Consider the following 20,624-nt stretch of genomic DNA (forward strand, 5'->3'; position numbering starts at 1 on the left):
ATTATTTTTCAGTCAAGTTTCTCTACCGTTCATATTTATCTTTATGTGAATTTTTTTCCTTGATGGAATAAATGTTTTATTGAATTGAGGTTGAAGGTATTTAACTCAAGAAAAATTGTTTTTACACTGTTTCCTCAGTTTGTTTATATAGAGACCCCTTCCAACCTGCAAATATTACATTACTTTGAGAGAGAAAAAAGTCTAATTGGTAGTGTAAACAATGCGAACCTCAAAAAAAAAAAAAAAAGAACATAAATGTATGTCACTTAATTTTTATTTTATTTTCTTATCTTATAGATTACAGACATTACTTCAAAAGAGAAGATAATTAAGTCTTACACATTTCATGTGTCAATTTAGTCATGCATGTTAGTCAGTGACTTAAACTCTCTTAAGTCGTTGGCTTTCCTGGCTGATTTAGGCAAAGCATTCCATTCTCTAATGGTACTAAGGAAGAAGGAGCACTTGTATAAATTGGTCCTAGCAATGGAATAGGAAATGTGCTTCTTTCTTTGAACTAATATACAATAGTTGCAATAGTTGTATGTTATATGTTATGGTGATATGTCATATTTATCTTCATCACTTCCATCAGACAAATAATAAAACACAAAATGTATTTTGAAATAATTGTATATTCTGTTGGCATTATTTTAAAATATAGTTATGTAAACATGGTGTTCAGCTGCCAATTTTAGTTGAACACACAACCTGCAGCTCATACACCATCAGGTAAATAACTTGATCTCACTGACACTCTCATTCAAACTTCTAACATGAATACGCAAACAGTATATGTCCAGCTAATAGAGATACTATTCCAAATTTTTTAACAATGTATACTTAAATGAGGAGGCGTGGTGAATGAGTGGTAAAGCGATTGGCTTCCGAACTGGGGGTCCCAGGTCCGAATCCTGGTGAAGACTGGGATTTTTAATTTCGGGATCTCCGGGCGCCTCTTAGTCCACCACGCTCTAATGGGTACCTGACATTAGTTGTGCTGGCCACATGACACCCTCGTTAACCGTAGGCCACAGAATCAGTTGACCTTTAGTTCATCTGCCCTATAGACCACAAGGTCTGAAAGGGGAACTTTTTATACTTAAACGAAAAGCAACAGGTTAAAATGAAAATAAAAACATTTTTTTTCAACTTGTTTGTAATACTTCAAGTTCAATATTATGAAATAAATATTGAATTGTTTGGCTTGCTGTGCGATCTCTTTAGTGGGGAAGTTGTATGGGAAAGATTAATTACCACCTCAACCATCCCACAGTGGTTCCAAGTAGGTCAAGTGCTGAAATAAAAGAGTTATTTCCCATTTGTATGAAGCAGCAATACATGCAGCATTGTGGAACTGACCCATATACATGCAGCATTGTGGAACTGACCCATATCACAGAAGTCTTCACCCTTCACAGCAAGTTTTTTATATACCAGAGTTTAAGACATATATCTATTGTTAATACTGATAAGACATTTTCTATAATTCTGGTGATAACTATAACCACTTAAAAACTTAACTTCATATGTTCAAAATTTTTAAAATGTTCAAAATAGTTTTATTTGAAACAACAGAATGAAAAGTTATTTACCACTGAGAAAAAAGTGCAAGACACAGGCTAAAACATGGTGGGACTATGGAGGATTTTCATAATGGAGACCAATCTATAACTAGCTAGTTGTTTAGTATATCTAATATACAGAACAAAGGATGTGTTGATAATCTATGTATTTACAAAATATATAACAGTTTGTGTAGACTTTGTAAATTCACATTTCTAAGGTCTCTTTCCTTGTAACTTAAAATGTGTATCCTTTAGTTATTAATATTGATCTTTCAACATACCTATTATGCCTTTAGTTAGCAATATTGATCTTTCAACATATCTGTACTGCCTTTAGTTAGCAATATTGATCTTTCAACATACCTATAATGCCTTTAGTTAGCAATATTGATCTTTCAACATACCTGTACTGCCTTTACTTAGCAATATTGATCTTTCAACATACCTGTACTGCCTTTAATTAGTAATATTGATCTTTCAACATACCTGTACTGCCTTTAGTTAGCAATATTTATCTTTCAACATACCTGTACTGCCTTTACTAAATTTACTACATCTGTTAATTTCAAAATTTCTTAAGTCTTTTTCTCCTTTCATAATCTTATGAATTTCTGTAGATTTTTCTTAAATCCCCCACACATTTCACTATATCACTTTGTCTTCTTTTTCTCTCTTACTATATTGCAATATTTACAAAGATGTCATTAGAATGTAATTGGGTAATAAAAAATCAATATGCAAACAGTAAACAAAAGAGCAGGATAGTGTGATAACATGAATTTACACATAATGCATGGGATGGATCAACACATTTCATTACTGAAACTATTTTTTAGAAAAGATAAAAATTTACACTCAGTCAATTTGGCCAATAATTTAAAGCTTTAAACAGCTACCAATTGGTATTACTACTATGTGAATAGATATGTTTCAAAAATTGTCAAGCAAATCATCAGGATCTAAATTGTCTGCTGATTTGTTGGAATTGCCAGATCCACTTTTTCTCAGACTGGACCTTCTGTCTGCACTTTTTGGTCTAAACAGAATAAAGACACACAATGAATGAAACTTAAAACAAATATTGACTGATACATTCTATACAAACATAGCACAAAGTTTAAAAGGAGGAGACTTCATTTGAATGCTGAGAGCTTAAAACAATCACTAGCATGCACTTCGAAGTCTTGATTTTAGTTTTCTTTAGTTTATAATGGTTCTTTAAGATTGTCTTTGGTGGAAGTGATAGAGGATATTAGTGCATATAGCATGCATCTCACATAGCCTCTGATCACTAATGACATTCTTGTGTGGCTCAAGCACTGAGCCCAATGGAAGGCTAGTACTAGCACCTAAACCAGGGGCTTTTTAGCGTTGATTGGCAACCCATTGGAGTATAGGCAAACTCTGTGATTCAACTCAGAAGGTGAGCCTTATATAGGATGTAACACACAATACTACATATTGGCAGATGCTGCAGTACAACTTATACCCAATTATATCAGTCTCCGCCACTAAATCAGTCCCATCAGATGTGTGGCGATGGGAAACTGCTGTGTGAGGGACAATGCTCTAACTATGGATAATGCCCAAGCTCTCATCTCGTCCTATGAAATGAGCTAAAATTGTTCTAACACTGAAGTGGTCACAAAAGTTATAGGCTACAGCATGACTCAGTAGCATAACTCAGTCGTATAACTCAGAATAATAGCTCATCCTGAAGACATGGATCTAAAGGGATGATGTGCTATCATGATTCCAGTGTAGGCAAAGTAAATAAAACTCCAAATTGACTTCAGGATAAATTAGTCGGAAATAAAACAAAAAACAAACACAGGTGTTTATCTTTCAGTCGTCTCACTAAGTTAAATAGTCTCTATTACCATTCATTTTGGTTTCTTGAGATAAGAAAAGATAATTTTTTATTGCCTTTTTGACTGAAGGCAGTCACCATAGTTACAATGCAAAACAAATATACAAAGTTTACTCTCAATTTTGATTTCTTTTGCCAGCAAATATGTGAAACTAACTAGTCTGTATAGTTAGATGCTATGAAATGATCTGAAAATGAAAATGGGTCAGCGGATTGTTTAAAACAATGTAGCCAGGAAAGAGATTGAAGTCCAAAGATTATGTGAGTACTATCAAAACATTGTCCTCACCTTTCCAGAGTTGTGTTGCCAGAAGTGACACGAGGTAAAACAGGTTTGGCGGGAGTGTTCTTTTTATTTGAGGTTTGACGCCGGGGCCTGAAGAAACAAATAAAGTATGCCTAAACTAGGTAATGATGAGAACTACTCAAGTGCTAGAATAAATATGCTTAACCTGTGGTAATAACTTCTTTTTATTAGCCATATTAGTTCTACAATAATTTTGTACTAGGACTTAAATGATTCCAAAAAAGGGAAAATAAAATTCTAGCCTTTCTGTATTTAAAATTACTAATACACTTTTTAAGTATCTAAGTACTACAAAAATCATAGCCTTAACCTTTACACTTTTGAGAAATTTTGTGGCATACAATATTTTTTGTAATGACCTTCGTGTGTCAATTGTTTTTTCATCATTTGAAAATAGTCAGAAGTTAGTAGCTTAAGTGTACCACAAGAGGCCTTTCCTTGGACATTATTTTCAATACAAATTCTAACTAGAATGACATCAACTTAAGGAATATAGTGACTCATTCTATAATAGCTAAAAAAAAAATACTTATGATGTTACAACAATCAAGGAAACAAGGCTAACATAAATAATATTTTAAGAGAGACACTAACATGAATTTTTAATTTTCAAAATATACAGTATTGATATTTTACAACAAATAAAAATATCAGAATATTTCTTATCAGATATGGATTAATTTGATGTCTTGTGTTCAGAATTAGAAGATGTACCAAATGATCTATTTATGTAACTTTGTGTTTACAAAAGAAAAACAGGTAAAATATAAAAATCCTGTTTAAAAAAAAAACAAAAAAACTTATCTAAGGGAAAGAACTCAGTGCTTACAACTATATCTCTCAAGGAATCAAGAAGTTATTACCCTTTTTCAATATCCAACAAAATAATTATCAATAATTAATTGACTAACTGGTTAATTTTTTAAGTGATTCATGTTTTGTTAGAAACAATAAAACATGGTTTAAAATTTCATATTGATCCAAGAATGGGTGTGGTGAAATAAAGTGTTCAATTATTTAAAGGGGAAAAAAACAAAACAAATTTAGCCAAATCTGTTAATATTGAAGGATTAATTTCTCTTGTTGGTATCAAAAAAAAAAATTAACAACAAATAATCAATTATTTTTTTGGTTCCTGTGTTTTTCAAATGCAAATGACTAATTGCGCAAAGTTTCAACTAGATCCGAGAAAGGGCTTGGGAGAAATAACATGTTCAAACTTTTGTACCAGACAGATAGACCGACAGAATAAGTAGATATAAGCTTTGTAATGACCTTCTTACTACTGGTGGTTCATTGCTTGCAGTCTCTTCATCTAACCCAAAGTCTAATGAAGATTCTAACACAGCTTTCGATGGAATGTTTACAACATTTTTACCTTTTTTGGCTGGTGACACCTGAAACACAACATTATTTAAACTAATTCATTTTTTTTAAATTAAAACTACATTTGCATAATTAATCCAATTATTTATGTTCTTGTTGATTATTCATTCAAAGAAAAAGTTTATCACTTTCAGAATTTTTTAAAACAATAAATGTTGGTAGCTTTCCTATAAACAAACACATTACAATAAACTCAATGTGCTAGATGGATACAGATTATTTTCTTTTGCATTGTTTTTTTCATTCATCAAGTCACTCAATAAGTCAAAAATTTCTCTTCCATTTTAATGTTTGGCCCAATATTAAAAGTATATTAGCTCATACATGTCAGTCTTGACTGGTATTCAATGAAAGTGTTTAGAATAAAAATAACTAAGTTAGGTTTGATGTGCATGTTTTTGTTTTGTATTTTGTGATTTATTTTGGCAAATCCACAATATTTCATATTCATGTTAGGCATTTGAGTGCATCCTGTCATGAGACTCAGTTTGAGAATGGAAGTAAGCTTGTACAGTTGATCATGTCATATTGTTCTATTCTAGAGTCCAATGTAAATATGATTTGGTGTCTTCTTTGTTCTTATTCAATGTTCATAGTTACTAATTTGGGATGAATAAATCTGAAACTAAAATACTTTAAATTATCTCCCTAGAAATCACAAGAAAAAGAAAAACATCACAATGGTCTAACTGGATATAACTTACCTCAGGTTCTGAATCAGATTCTTCTGACGCACTGAGGAATTAGTTGAGAATACTCGTTTCATTTTATTGCTAAAATTGTTTAAATTACTAGTATTTTTTTAATAATTATTTTGTAATTTAAAAAAAAAATTCAAACTATCAATTTTTTAATCCCGTTTAAGTTTGTCAGAAGATTTAATATAATCAATCAATTAAAAATCTTGGACCCTACCTTTTCATCACTTTTTTTCCTCTTTGACCATTTCTGGTTGTTTGCAACTGTTGATTAGATGTACTAGCAATTGGAGAGTTAGAATTTTCATCCATTTCATGGTCTGAAAAATTTTTTAAGAAATTGAATTTAGCAGCTAGACAAAAATTAGGACTAATTGTAATATTCACTATAAGGTTAAAAACAGGTGCATATTGATGTATTTAATTAATTAATTAATTTAATTAGTATGACAAGTGCATTACTATTTAAATATTACAGACGAAAAAAGAAGCCAACAAAAATGTAAACATATAGCACAAACATTAAGACAATAATTTAATTTTGATTAAAAAAATAGAGAGAAACCTTGGTTGTTACACTGTTCTTCTAGCTGTCGAATTCTCTCTTTCTTGCTATTTAATATTGCAACAAACTAAACAGAGTAAATAATTAAACTGCGTTATTATTAGCAGACTGTAATGATTGATCATGTACATTAATAGAGGTCAACACTGACTATAATCCTGATAGGACAAGGCTAGGATAAATTAAAGAGGTGGAGAAATTTTACATAAACTCTACTTGATTTGTTTGTTTTTTTCTTTTAGAAATTAATCAAAGTTGTTTCATGCAGACGTCATTATCAACATCAGGATCTTGAGTACATCCAGGTCACAATCATTATCAACAAAATAGGTCCCTGCTTTTTGTAAAGCTTTCTTAATTTAGAAAAATGGACTAAAGGATCATTTAGCTTATCTGATAAACTTGAATAAAGATATTTTAAAAAATAATGTAATCTATCCTTTTTTTTTTTGTTAACTTTACAATATCTGTTGCTTATTAATTATATTATTATTATGTTATTCTGTACAATCCATTGAATTGTCCATTTGTTAAACCTATAATATCAATCAAGTTACAAGCATTCATAATATACTCAAATTATAACAAAAAATTAACTTTTCAAAATTTAGATCATATATTGTTGCAAAAAAAAGTGAATGTGCATTGCAAAATAGCTTATTAAACAGTGTAACTCATTTAAGGGTCACACAGATTATTATATCTGATCAATAAATGAAGACAAATATCGTGTTATCCTCACCTTAGAATATAAATCTTTCTCTAGTTCTTCCTTGGCTTTCACACACCTTTCAAGCCTCTGGAATAAAATTATTTTTTTTTTATTAACAAAGTTAAAACCACAACTAAAATCTTCAATATTTGACCAAAATAGCTTCAAATCCACGAAAAATACAAAATGGCAAACTCATATTTTTGTCTCATAAACCTTTTATTCTTGTAGTTTTGTTTTTCAACTTGACAAGATTTGAACTTAAGAAAAAATGTAAATTATTTTAGCTACAACCTTTCTGAAAAAGCATTTGGCATGATAAAATTATGTTCACTATATGGCAAAAAACTTTTGTAACTATGTCAACTTGACATGAACTAATATGTATTAAAGAAAAAAAATTGTATCATGAAAATTCTAAAATTGTTTTTAAGAATCTTTTTTTTTACCTTCATTCTGGCCATAAAAGCTTTTTTCTTGCTTTTTTTCTATCTTTGACTGCAACGTCAAAGTGCTCAAAGAATGTAACAACTTGGTAATGATGAAAGGTTGTCTTTTTTTACGTTAAGAAAACACTCTACCAAATAAATTATTTTTCTAATCCACTCGAGAGAAATGTTGTTGCTTATGCCCAAGGCATCAAGTAAAATTCTCTAGTTCAGGGCTTATTTGAAAATACAAAACTTTATAAAAAGTACAAACCTTCAATGCATTCTGCCTTTCTGAAGATAATTTTTCATTAGCAGTTTCTAGAGAATGAATTTCATCTTGCTGATTGCGGGTAGTAGCAATACATTCACTCAAAATATCACAGATTTTCTTGGAAGAGTTTTTGCACTTTTTCAAAGTTGTTGATCCTAAATTATACTGAAAGAAAAAAAAAGTTTGCAATAAATTTTATCTTATAAAAATCACTTTTTCAAACTATAAATTATTTTTAAAACTGTCAGGTTCAATTTTAAGAGCTTGTGGTGAAAGTGGAATCAAACCAGTTCTCTTTAAAAAAATTACAAGAACACATACTTTGTGACTAGAACAGCCACCTTTTTTAACCCAACTAGTTAGACTAAGAGATGCTGGTCCAATCCTTCAGTCCTCAATAAATTTGAAAGCATATCACTAAGACTTGAACCATACATTTTCAACTGCAGCAGAGAGCTTAACACCAAGATATATTTATTTTATAATTATAATAATAATAATAATAAGGCTTGTCTTCGAGTCCCAAGATTAATAAGGAATGCAATATTTCAGGTGGCTATGCAGATCCAGCTGTGACAAATATATTTTGCCACATCCAGTGCAGGCATAACCATTTTAGATTTTCTTTTTGCCATCTACATCTGTCCTTGGCAGCAGATTTTCTTTTGGTCTCTAATGTTTATCCTGCAGACTTTGTAAGTGACCTCCAGCTGTCTCATTCTGAGGCCGCATGCAACCAGGTGTTCTCTTCTATGTCAGTTAAAGCAAGTTGGTGCCTAAGCTGGTCTTTAAAGTGTTTCCGTGGAGCACCTCAGAGATACACAGACCACCTTTCAGCTCACCAAAAAAGTCCCCCATATGGGATTCATGCTCTGCCCAGCGTAATTGTCAGACCATAAAAAAAGAAATATGTAGGTCTGTATTCAGTAGCATCGAAAGGGTAATTGGATATAGTATCACATACTTTAACATCATGGGCAGGGATTTTCTTCCATGTTAGCTGTCCTGTATTGTCACCTTTTTCAACAAAGTGGCATTCATAGTTGGCATCACCTGTCACATCTTTAGTGAAGGCAGCTTGTGTTTGATCAACAAAGCTGTTGAAGTCCATTTTAACTTGAACACACAGTTGGTCCAAATCCTCCTCAGTAACTAAAAACAGAAAAATACATTGAAAGACAGAGTAGTGAAATATAACAAAATGTATCTCTATTGATTTCATCAATGTTTCTACTAACTAGAGTTTACAATAAATCCATTACATAAATAGGAGATTATGACTAAACACTAAAATACCTGCCCCTTCCCAGACATTTATTCCATCTGTGAGAGTCAGCTTAAACCCTTCAGAGCCATTATTTTTTAAAGCAGTTTGTAAGAAAATCTTTCCTCCAGCGTCATTTGATCTTTCAAGTTCAGTTAATGTTAATTTGTCTTTAGACATCTTGGCAACTGCCTAAATAATGCAAATTCCTGAAAAGTATGTAATGAGTTGTAATCAATGTATAGTGACATCATTGGAAGTTCTGAACAGCATGCATGGTAATTTATTTTCAACCAGGCTGAGTCTTTTTACAATAGACTAGAAAGTAGTTGATACAAGTAAATGTATCCCTTCCTTACTATACCCACTTAACAGGCAATCATTTTAATGTGGTTTGATAAAAAATATATATTATATATATCTAGGCTATAGATCTCAATAATAATTGTTAATTTGGTAGTGGACAGGAGTAAATGATTATTTACTAGATTTATAGATATCTCTGTAATCTGCAGTATCTTTGTCTCAAAACTAGGTAGTGACGGTAGTCAGGTTAAAATAGATATCAGATTATATAAAACGATTTCTGTTTTATTGCAATCTTTTAACTATGAATAGAACTAGATCTAGACAATCTAGTTGACTTTTTAAAACAATTTTCAAATTTTAAGAAATTTAAGAATTTGAATGCTACAAAAAGAAGATCTAAAAGATCTAGATCTAGAGTGACTAAAAAGTCTAAATCTACATAAAGAATCTCATAGATCAACTATAATACTATTAACTATATAATGTATATATCTAGATTAATTTATTTTAGGCTAGGCTAAGGCCGTAAGAAATATTGCTCCAGAATTTAGAATTTCCATTTTAAACATAGAAATGTAGGTAGGGTAAAACTAGTAGACTAGATTGTGTCTAGATGACTAGATAGACCTATAACTCTTATATTAGTTATAATATATAATAAATTATTATACTATTTATAGACTTAGAAGTTAGATCTAGATTAGTAAATAAGTAATCTATTCTAAATCTATTTACAATCTAGTACTAGATCTAGTAGTAGTAGACACTAATAAGACAGTCTGAGTGTCGAAGTCTAATTAAATACAGTTACACGCTTATAATTATAATAAGTTATAATTATCATCTCACTTATGACTTATTAAATATAGATTATAGACAGACCTAGATTTAGCCTAGAGAGTATAGTCTAAGATTACCTTAGACTAGATCTAGACTCTATATTATTATAGTAATATCTAATCTAATAGACTTATGATATATTTCTTTTCCTAGGCCGTCCTAGGGACAGTATGGATTTCTCTTCAGATTTTTATTTATAAACAAGACCTATTACAATTAGAGTTACCGAACGTGTTTGTGTTAAGCCTTAGATGTATTAATATATATAGGTCTGTGTCCCTTCAGTGCAAAAAAAAATATATAAAAAAAAAGAAATATTGCAGAGCGTCAGACGTAGAACAAATTGTTTTGATTTTGTGTTTCGTGTAAGCGTATTAGATCTAGTAGATCTATTAGGTTCGGGGTGGTGAAGGGAATTCTAACAAGTTGCTAATACAAATTTTAGCATAGCCAACAAAATTTACGCTCTTCGTCCACAATCAAGGAATCCAATTAAGTCTTGTACTTTTCAACCATTTCATTAGAATCTCACCTTTCAGTTTCAGCAAAGGAAAATGACAAAGCCTGTTTTCGATAGATTGCCTGGAGAAATGGGAATGCTTTAAGTGTAAAGATTTAAAATTGCACTAAATTTCATGTGCAAGCAACCCTATAGTAATATTATCACTGAAAAACATGTTGTCTATCTTCCACTCTTCATTAGAAATATTAGTAACAAATTCACAGTCAATGTCCGTCAAGGCACATAATTTCTTCCTTGAGATCACAGATTCTTCGCAATACATTGCCAGTGCTAAGCCAGCGGATACTACTGTGGTAGGCTACTGAATATCGGATTGTTTAGTTTCCAAATCTTCAGTAGCCTATTTCTCGGAACTGCCTGTGATTAAATCCCTTAGCTCTGATAAGTTTAATCACTGAGATAATTGAGTCAATAGGCCTCATTGGCTTTATATGCAATCCAGCATTGCACCAACTTTCCAGTTTAGAGTTTATGGCTGGGACATTGTTCTTTAATATATATTTTTAAAAAAACACTTGTTTTTCTCAGTTAAAGCACTGCTCCATCAGTTGTTACACTCAGTGGCGTAGCTAAGTATCAGGGGCCCGCGCGGGGGGGGGGGCTTGACCTCTTTAGGGGCAAGCCCATTTTTACATTCGACATCAAGACATGGGAAAATAGCGTAATATTTAATGTAAAAACAAATTTTGAACACTCATTTGGGGCCCGCCCTCAAATGGGGGCCAAGAGGATTTTCAAATTTTGATACCCCTCCTCCCACCCTATAGCTACGCCACTGGTTACACTTGACATCTTTTTCCAAGCTAACCCAACACTTTCAACCAACACAGTTCTCCATAGTATTGAATAAATACTTGCCCGAGTTTGTGTCTTTGACTGAATGTTTTGAAATATTGCCAGTAAGAATAATCCTCGTTCACTTTAAACGTTTTAGAATGACATGTAGAGACAATGTTTCTTTAGCTTCTTCGTCATAAGTTATAAGAATCAGAAGTTTCATTAATTTATATAGATATTGAAGTTATTTCTTTTTAATAAGTGTAATTTTTTTATATGTATAATCTGTGGGCACACCTGATTTCTGTTAGTTTCCGCGGACCGCACATAAAACACTCTTACCGTAATTTGCCCACCACCTGTGCTAGACTGTTTGGTGCTGAGCATTTTAGTTACCCTTTGTCTATATTTAATAAGAAAATCCTCGTTTAATTGATTTATTGTGGAATTTTATTTCATCCCAAGATACTAGTAAAGTGTAGTTCAGCTCCTCAGTGCCCTCAATTAGACCTCAAATATATTGTTAGTGATGGCTTATTGGTCTTTTTGAAAACGTATCTAAGTCAAAGGACATGTAAGTAAAATCTCTGTGGACTGAGACTAATTGCCGTTTTAATTAAAGGTATAGAGATCTGTTTTAGTGAATACCTTTAGAATATATAAGTAGAACAGATGAGATCAATTTTGAGTATATTTAGTGTCAACCCTAAAACCATACGCAGTAGCATGGATTACTTTGGATAAAGGATTTCAAGTCTAAACCAGAGTGGAGATACAGAATCGACCTGACTTATACCGTATATAAGCCTACCTCTTCTTTTGCAATAATACAATACTTAAACTTCAATACAAAGGCCTGAGTAAGAAAGAAGGCATAATGCCTCGTAGCCCCAATACAAGTTGTGTGACTGTTCAAACACGTCCCATGTTAGCTCCCGGAGCTGGGTACAAGACATGCGACTCTGTTTCAACGCTCTCTCCACAGTGACGGCATCGGTAGTATTAGTTCGTACGGAACCGAGCAAAGTATGCCCCAATAGGACAGTGTTCCGTTCAACACTGCGCAATGATTGCTTGGTCTGACCTCCTCAACCGCCACCAAGGATCGTCGCGATCTGGGAGAAGCATGTGCTGGATTCCTCCCAGTACTTTAACCACTCTCATAAATGACTGCTCGGATTTCTGTCGTTGCCCGTAGAAACGTGCTTGGTACTTCAAGATACCTAGTGTCAACCCTAAAACAACTTGCGGGGACGTCTTCCGCTTCATTGCCCATGACGACCAGGGCGACCACTGCATAAAAACTACAGCTCCAATAAATCAGCGGATGTTATCTGCGGCGCCGCCTGCCTCTTCCATTACGCGTGAACAGAGCCTACCAATCACCAAGGAATATTTAAATCATGCTCTTCCTTCTGTTCATCTCTTAACATTAGGAATGGTTCAGACATTGTTAAAACTTGATGTTAGTGGGACATGCTTGGCTATGAGTTTCTTCAGCCAGACGTTGTGGACATTGTCAGACCCAGGAGAAGTCCAGTTGTGAGCTCTAGAAATTGCTACACTGATATCATTGACTATGAACTCCCCCATCTGTCATTTCGGGTACTTTATTGTTTATGTGCCATTTTCAGTTAATTTAATAAAACAATCAAAACATTAAAAAATATACATGTTTTTTTTTTTTAAATCTTCATTATGCAACTTAAAATACGGAGGCCTCTGGAAGATCATATCCAATAATGGATGCCCAAATAAATTCATATCTATGGCTACTGTTAGACTATTTCACGAAGGGTGAAGTTTCGTGTTCAGGAGAAGCACCAGAACCTTTATCAGCAGCCAATGGAGTAAAACGTTCAGGTTGTTTTGTCTCATGTTTTCTGCTATGCTGAAAGAGCCATTCAGGAAAAGTGATGGCGATGGAGAAAAACATTTCAGTTTCGAACCCATGATGGCCTCTACAACATATGGAAGCCAATGGCAATTGAATGATAAAAACAGCAACAGGATGGGTTTCACAATTTGCTAACGACTGCGTCTTAATCACTTGATTCGAACTGAACCGTATAGCCAAACAAAGTTTCAAGCCCTAGTTCTGTATCTACCAGCTCCAGGAAACGTTTGCACATCTTATCTTATCTATTACAGACGTTACTTCAAAAAGAAGATGATTACGCCCTACCCATTTCATGTGTTAATCTAGTCATGCATGTTAATAAATGACTTAAACTCTGCGAAGTCGTTGGTTTTCCTGGCTGCTTCAGGCAACCACATTCATTCTTTAATGACACTAGTCTAGGGAAGAAGGAGCACTTGCATGAATTTGTTCTTGGTATGGAATAAGAAATGTGCCACTATTTTTTTTTGTTGTCTTTTTGATTATTTTATTTGTTTTTGTTTTTCTATTGTGAATTACGGTTCAGTGTTTTATGATAGACTATATAAATAAATATAGTCTATGGTTTTCTGTATAATTGCTACTTTACTTTTTTATTCTTCTGTCCTGAAGCGTCTCTAAGTTTAGTGATCTTACTAATGGTGTCATTCTAATCAAACTTGAATATTCATTCATTATAAATCTCACAGCTCTACTTTGTATTTGGTCTAGTTTGTTTTCTTGAGTTGAGGGATCCCAAACAGACGAAACATATTCTAATACTGGCCTAACTAAAGTTAAATAGAATTTGTTTTGTTCTTGTTTAATTTGTAAAAAGCATTTTTTTTAAAAATGGTCAGAAAATAATCTCAGTGGGCTGTTTTATCTATATTGGTAGCTCCTTTGACCGAAGCGGGAACATTGGCTTGCGAATCACTAAGGCCATACTGCGAGCAAAGTGTCGAAAATGGTATGGAACAGAACCACAAAAAGCTAGAAAGATTTATCGGACTATTACTCCCAACACGGTTTCATGTCACTAAATACAGATGACATGGCTGGAAGCTCAATCAGTTCAGCTGACCTGTCTCGGAAAAAAACTCAAATTTCAGTACAAATGGGCCTTGGTGGCCGAGTGGTAAAGTGTTTGACTTCCGAGCCTTTGAGTCCACCCAGCTCTTATTGGTATCTGACATTAGTTGAGGGAAAAATGAAAACGGTGGTCATTGTGCTGGTCCCATGACACCCTCGTTAACCGTGGGCCAGATAAAACAGATGACCTATAGACTGTACGGTCTGAAAGTGTCAGGAAAAAATACGTGACAACTACATTCTTCAAAGAGTGGACCTGCAAAGAATACATTCCTCCTTGATGCGGCGCCGTGGGAGGGGAAAAAACAACTTTAATTTTAGGAAACAAAAACAATGTGATGATGTAAATATTGACATTTTATTTTCATCTTTAAGGCAAATAAATATCTTAATATTTTACAAATCTGGTTTATGATACTTAATATATTGAAACAAAAACATGCATAGGCAAATACACAACGCTGTTTCTTTACTTAAATCAATAAACAAATTATTATACAGATACTTCTGGCATTCCAAAGAGATAGAGAATGTCTCGTCAATGATGTGAGTATTTGAAAAAGTCGAGTTTCATTTATAATTTCAAGCTTACTGGAATAGAAATGACACGAAATAAAAATAACGCAATAAAGCATAAGAAGCTATTTATAATGTGGTGAAGTTGTCATTAAATATATTTAAAAATGAAGTCTTTTTAAAGAGGTGAGACCCAGAAAGGTTTCAGAGCACCGTGGCAGCTCTGTTGGGCATGAGAGGCAGCCAGGACTTCTGTTTCCTCCGTAGTTCTGCTTTGAGTGCTTGGTATTCCTCCGCCGTGTATTGTTTGCGCTTCTTCTGTGGGTTAATGTCAGTTGGATACAAACGTATTATGATGTATTAATTTGTTATTAGAAAGCTAATCTACAAAATCAGTGAAGTTTATGTACTAACAACTACCTCTGAGGTTAATGGTAGACATAATTATCATAAAATGAATTTGATGATTGTAAAGATAATAGAAAAAATGATTACTTAAATAATTTCATGCACAAAAAATCTGAATACTCGAAAAGCAAGCGAAATGGTAACGTCTTAATTTTTACACGAATTCATACAGAAAGAAAACTATTATCTGGATGCGTTTAATTATGGTAATTTATTCATTTTGCACACGAGAAAATTCTCTTCATACCCATAATGACCTTTACAATCTACCGGTTTAGTTTCATCTGGCTGCCTGGCCGTGCGGTTTGCGCGCTGGACTGTTGTTTGGATTTATCGATGGTACGGGTTCAAACCCTGCCCGCTCCCATCCCCCGTCGTCCTGCGGGAGGTTTGGACTAGGAAGTAAACTATCTTCAGCTCTGAAGGAACATCCGAAACATGTAAAACATTTTACAAACATCTACAAGAGCCCATTCTCAAGTTAGTGATTCTAAAGGCGTCCCACGCTCGAGAATAGATTATGCCCCTTGTTCATGTCGGCTGCCCGTAACACAATTCATGATATTTCCCAACATTAATTACAGCTTCGCTTTAAAAACATTCATTAGAAACGCACAAATGTCTTGTTAAAGCCGATACCTGTTTAAATAGTCCTGATTCTGAAGGCTCACTTCTGGTGCTGTTAGGTCGATGTAAAACTAGATGTTCTGTGAAAAAATCAGACGAAACAAAATTTATTCTCCTAAAATACTTGTAGATAAAACAGGAAAAAAAGGGGGGAAGCTTGCTATAACATAGAACTGCTGCATTCACCATTTGATGCCGTTTAGTAAAAGTGATTGATAATTGATCGATTATAAAAGTTATAAGAACGAAACTGTTGCTTTAAAATAAAGCAATTAACACGCTCAGTGGTTAACACTATTTACCAAAGATATAATTATAGTAACACACAATTTCGTATTTTACTAATAGTGTTTTTTTTTAATGATTTTTAAGAAATAAACGAGATAAAAATATTAACAAATAATTTAGAGTTGGCAGATATTATCTATGTACTAATTAAGAAGAGAAAATTAAAATAAATCTTTCATTTTCATGTATTTCCAGAACATATTTCTATCATTCAAAAAAATACTAAGATGATAAATCAAACAAAAAATGTATAAAAATTAGATCAATATATTAATGATATAAACTTAAAAACATGGTATTATTAGTCGTGAACTGAATGAGAAGTATTATTTGTCACGATGGTGTAGGCCTACTACTGTCTACCAGTCAAATTAAATGTGAAGTTTAATTATAATCTACAGGGCTGTGCATTCCTAGAGTGTATCTGAACATTCTGAACTACTCGGAAAATTTGTTCATCTGAACTGGAAGTCAACTTTTTTTTTATTTGCCATAAAGATACGTTTTTTAATGTTTAATTTCAAATATACATTGTTTCAAATTGTATCTCGCTCACTAGAATATTAAAACTTTATTTCATACCCTAAGTTGTCTATAATTCTACTTTATGGTATTCTCGAACACCTACTTAACAACATAAAAATCTACAATAAAAGTCTTGCAATTTTCACGATTGATTCACTGTTTTGAAAAGCGAAAGTGTTTAATGTCCAATTAAACAGGACAACAAAATAAGATTTTATTGATATTATTGTGGGAATTAATATTTCCGTGTAGAACAGAACGCAGATATAAAATATTAATAAATTTAAAAAATTATATTGATAATATTGTTATAAACTAACTATGTCTACAAAATAACAAAATGAACAAAACTACATGTCAATGAAGCATTAAGACAACTATACTATTTCTTCAGATATGACCTGGATTCATGTTGACACCAGATCTATATATTTCTAAAAATTTGAAGAGTTAATTAATTAAGTTGATGATCAGCTAGATATGGAGAAAAAAAAAACAACAAATTAACAACAGCGATTTTGTTTTAACGAAACAAAACAAAACAAAACAAAAAAATCAGACTATAATTAGATCTAGTTATTGATCAACAGCAGACCTGCAGTGTCTGACATGACATCATTGTCTACATGAGGGAAGCTGTTGAAAAAGTAAAAAGACTGCCATGGAATAGTCCGTCAAGGGAGATAGCCAAACCAGAGAGTAGTCTGGTGGACCCTTAAAGGGAAAATGCTATTAGTCTTGAGTGATCTGTCTGTACGTCTGTCCTTTTGTTAAGTACAGATTTCCTAAACTAGTAAATCTATATATATAATTCTCTTCGTCGCTGAAGAGTTTGGACGAGAAGAAGAAGTCAAGGAAAGACCACTCTTTTATTTCTGCGGATAGAGCCATCCCACGAACTTTACGAGCCTTCCTACATAAATCAGATCACGCTCAATAGCAAGAACTACCAAATGTTTCAATCTATCTACGAGAATTTTTGACCTCAAGTAATTCTTCATTAGTTTGAGGCGCGAGAAGCTTCTTTCAACAGATTACACAATCACGGCTAATACATAATGCCTTTTTTATTTAACGCGCGTAGGATTGGCGTTTTCCATATTGAGTGACACTCCAAAATGACAATTTTTGTCTGTATACTTACTCTTCAGCGACGAAGAGAATTATTTATAGAGATATTTCATGAGATTTGTATAAGTTTTCAAAAGATTTTTAATAATTTCCGAAGATTTTCATGACTTTTTCATATATTATGCAATTTCAGGAGATTTCCAGGTTATAAAATGGTTTAATTTTATAATTTACACATAGAATTAGCGCGGTTCCTATAAAAGTGTGGGGCCCACTGCGGTCGGATAGGTTGCAGTGGCCTACTGCCGGCCCTGCAAAATAGCGGCGTATCTTACGAAGTGGGTTGACTATATTAATATAACAAGTAATCTACTCTGTATTCACCCGTCACTAAATAGCAGGTCCGGACTCAACCGTTGTGGGGCCCTATGCAAAACGGAATTCGCGGGGCCCAGTTAGGGTAGGGATACGGATTATAAGTGAAAATTAAGAGTTTATATTATAAAAATACATTCGTCTTTTCATTTTATTCATCATTTACTACGTACAGAATTACTTTACGAGCCTTGTGTAGCGAAGTCATACAGTATATCATAAAAATTCTATTTCCTACATAGATTGCGCTCCATTGCAAGAATTACCAAATGTTTCAATCTATCTTCGAGAATTGTTGACCTCAAGTAATTCTTCAATAGTTTGAGGCGCGAGAAGCTTCTTTCACCAGATTCCAAAATTACGGGATAATGCCGTTTTTTTTTTTTAATCGCGCGTAGGATTGGCATTTTCCTTATTGAATGACACTCCAAAATGACATTTTTTATCTATATATTTCAGGAAATTCTAAAGATTTTTATAATTTTCGGATATTTCCAGGACGTTTTCGTATATTTTGCAATTTCAGGAGATTTCCAGGAGCTCCTGGTAAATCGACAGGAGGTCGCGGGAAATCTGTTATAAGTTATACAATAGTTTAATTTAATAATTTATACACCTAGAATTAGCGCGGGTCCTATGAAATTGCGGAGCCCACTGCGGTCACCTAAGGCCGGCCCTGCAGAAAGATGACCAATGCTACGCCGGTTGACTAGTATGTTTTAAAAATCTAATTACGTTAGAATGTGTTGGTCTTGCAAATGATATTTTGTGTCTTCTGAAAGCTAATCATTGTATGTTTAAAACTAAATATTGCAATGCACAACTTTGAAAAAAAAAAGCGTTCATTTCATACATAGGATTCACTAACGTTATTATATTTCTTCAATGCTACCCTCGCAGTTATCTCGTTTATTATTATAACTATTAATATAAACAATAATAATTATTATAAAAATCGGTTGGTGGAGCGATTAACAACACTTATTGCGGTAATTTCGAAGAAAAAGTCCACCTATAGCGATTTTTAGTACTAAAAGTATTTGAAGTTTAAAATATTATACATGAAAATTGTGGGATTTATGTAGATTTATATATAAATTTATACAGCTATTTGTTCCCTCTATCTCTCTATCTTCATCTAGTGTTACTTAGGCTAATTCCAAAAAAAAAGAAATAAATAAAGTCACTTTAACAAACAAATGTGGAAGAAGTAGTAATATATTATATATGCATTTGCATTTTATTAAGTTACGAAATACTTTTACATAAATAACTTTTTAACTTAGCGTCATATCTTTAACCACAAACCAGAGAGGTTATACAAGAGTGTAAACATCACTAGTGCTTTGAGAAGAAATAATTATACATACATGGAAAAATTAACAAAAAATTCTATCAATTGCCCTCTAAGAAGTGAATACATTCTGAATATGTATGTGCTGTAATAACTGTAAGAAAAAAATACTACTGCTCAGGACTCAGTGGGTGAAATATTTCGTAGGTCAATACAAGAAGTGTGCCGGAAAGACAACAGTGGTACTACTTATCAAAAAGAAAGAAAGAACAAATCAAGCGTTACCTGGCCATAAACGCTTTGGCATTGGAACTATTTGTTCTGAGATAGTCGTTGGATAGGTCTGTGTTGTCGTTGCCGAATGTTAAAAAGGAAATATTTTTGGGCTTGGACCTCAGTTTTACATAGACCTTATTGCCAGGTTTCGGTCGATTTTCTTCCTAATGAAATAAAACAAATGTTAAACACAAAATCATTAATCAATATTCATAATTTAAAACCTTAAAAAAACTGCACTTAATATAGATGCACTGTAGTGTCGATATAGAAGATTAATAAATACAATATAATGCCTAAAGTTTCAATATGATATTTGAGCAAAAGTCAAAGTTTAAAATAAATCTATTAACATAAATTTATAGCCAATCAGGAAACGGCAAAAGAGCGGGCAAAAGGAATGGCGTAACGTCGGAAAATGGGCTCTATGGACAGCATGAGACAAACATGAGAGTGATGCGAGATTTGTTAGCAGGACATCAGTCTCTCCCCAGCGATCATCTACCACTGTAGAGTTTTTTTTTTTTTTAAAGCATTCGAATATCAAGCTTTTTGACTAGAGGCTAAACACCTTGAGAGGTCAGCATCATTTTCCTATAGTTACAGTGTACTGAGGATGGACCTCGGGAAGAACAGCATCTCGGTTGAAACGTAGCGATATTGATATCTAACAAATATCGAGACTAATTTAGATATATTGTCAAGTGAATAAAGAAGGTGAATTTAGAAACAAGCAAAATAAAAATATTAAA

The 20,624-nt window shown here is 33.0% G+C and overlaps 2 protein-coding genes across 8 annotated transcripts in view; both read right to left on the reverse strand.

Moving 5' to 3' along the window:
- Positions 1-258: 258 nt before the first annotated feature.
- Positions 259-10,377, reverse strand: LOC106051599 (DNA repair protein XRCC4-like). 3 transcript variants are annotated; one of them, XM_056045088.1, is made up of 11 exons: positions 10,352-10,377; positions 9,105-9,281; positions 8,773-8,960; positions 7,809-7,973; positions 7,137-7,193; positions 6,395-6,461; positions 6,047-6,149; positions 5,836-5,866; positions 5,021-5,142; positions 3,728-3,814; positions 259-2,604 (listed from the first exon to the last, which is right to left on the reverse strand). In XM_056045088.1, the coding sequence occupies exons 2-11, from the start codon at positions 9,250-9,252 to the stop codon at positions 2,499-2,501; spliced, it is 1,074 nt and encodes a 357-aa protein (XP_055901063.1). In that variant the 5' UTR covers positions 9,253-9,281; positions 10,352-10,377; the 3' UTR covers positions 259-2,498. The 3 variants fall into 3 exon arrangements, with proteins under 3 accessions (XP_055901063.1, XP_055901061.1, XP_055901062.1); XM_056045086.1 differs by having other exon boundaries at positions 10,264-10,369; XM_056045087.1 differs by having other exon boundaries at positions 10,299-10,367.
- A 4,454-nt stretch (positions 10,378-14,831) lies between these two features.
- LOC106079331 (uncharacterized) overlaps positions 14,832-20,624 on the reverse strand; it is a 63,620-nt gene continuing 57,827 nt past the window's right edge. For 2 of the 5 annotated variants that reach the window (XM_056044513.1, XM_056044515.1), the window contains 4 exons: positions 19,882-20,036; positions 17,452-17,492; positions 16,056-16,123; positions 14,832-15,326 (listed from right to left, as the gene is read on the reverse strand). In XM_056044513.1, the coding sequence (XP_055900488.1) occupies positions 15,213-15,326; positions 16,056-16,123; positions 17,452-17,492; positions 19,882-20,036 (378 nt within the window). In that variant the 3' untranslated portion in view covers positions 14,832-15,212. The remainder of the gene's footprint in view (positions 15,327-16,055; positions 16,124-17,451; positions 17,493-19,881; positions 20,037-20,624) is intronic. The other 3 variants (XM_056044514.1, XM_056044518.1, XM_056044517.1) reach the window with 3 other exon arrangements.

This window comes from Biomphalaria glabrata, chromosome 10 (assembly GCF_947242115.1).
Source record: "Biomphalaria glabrata chromosome 10, xgBioGlab47.1, whole genome shotgun sequence".
NCBI lineage: Eukaryota > Metazoa > Mollusca > Gastropoda > Planorbidae > Biomphalaria > Biomphalaria glabrata.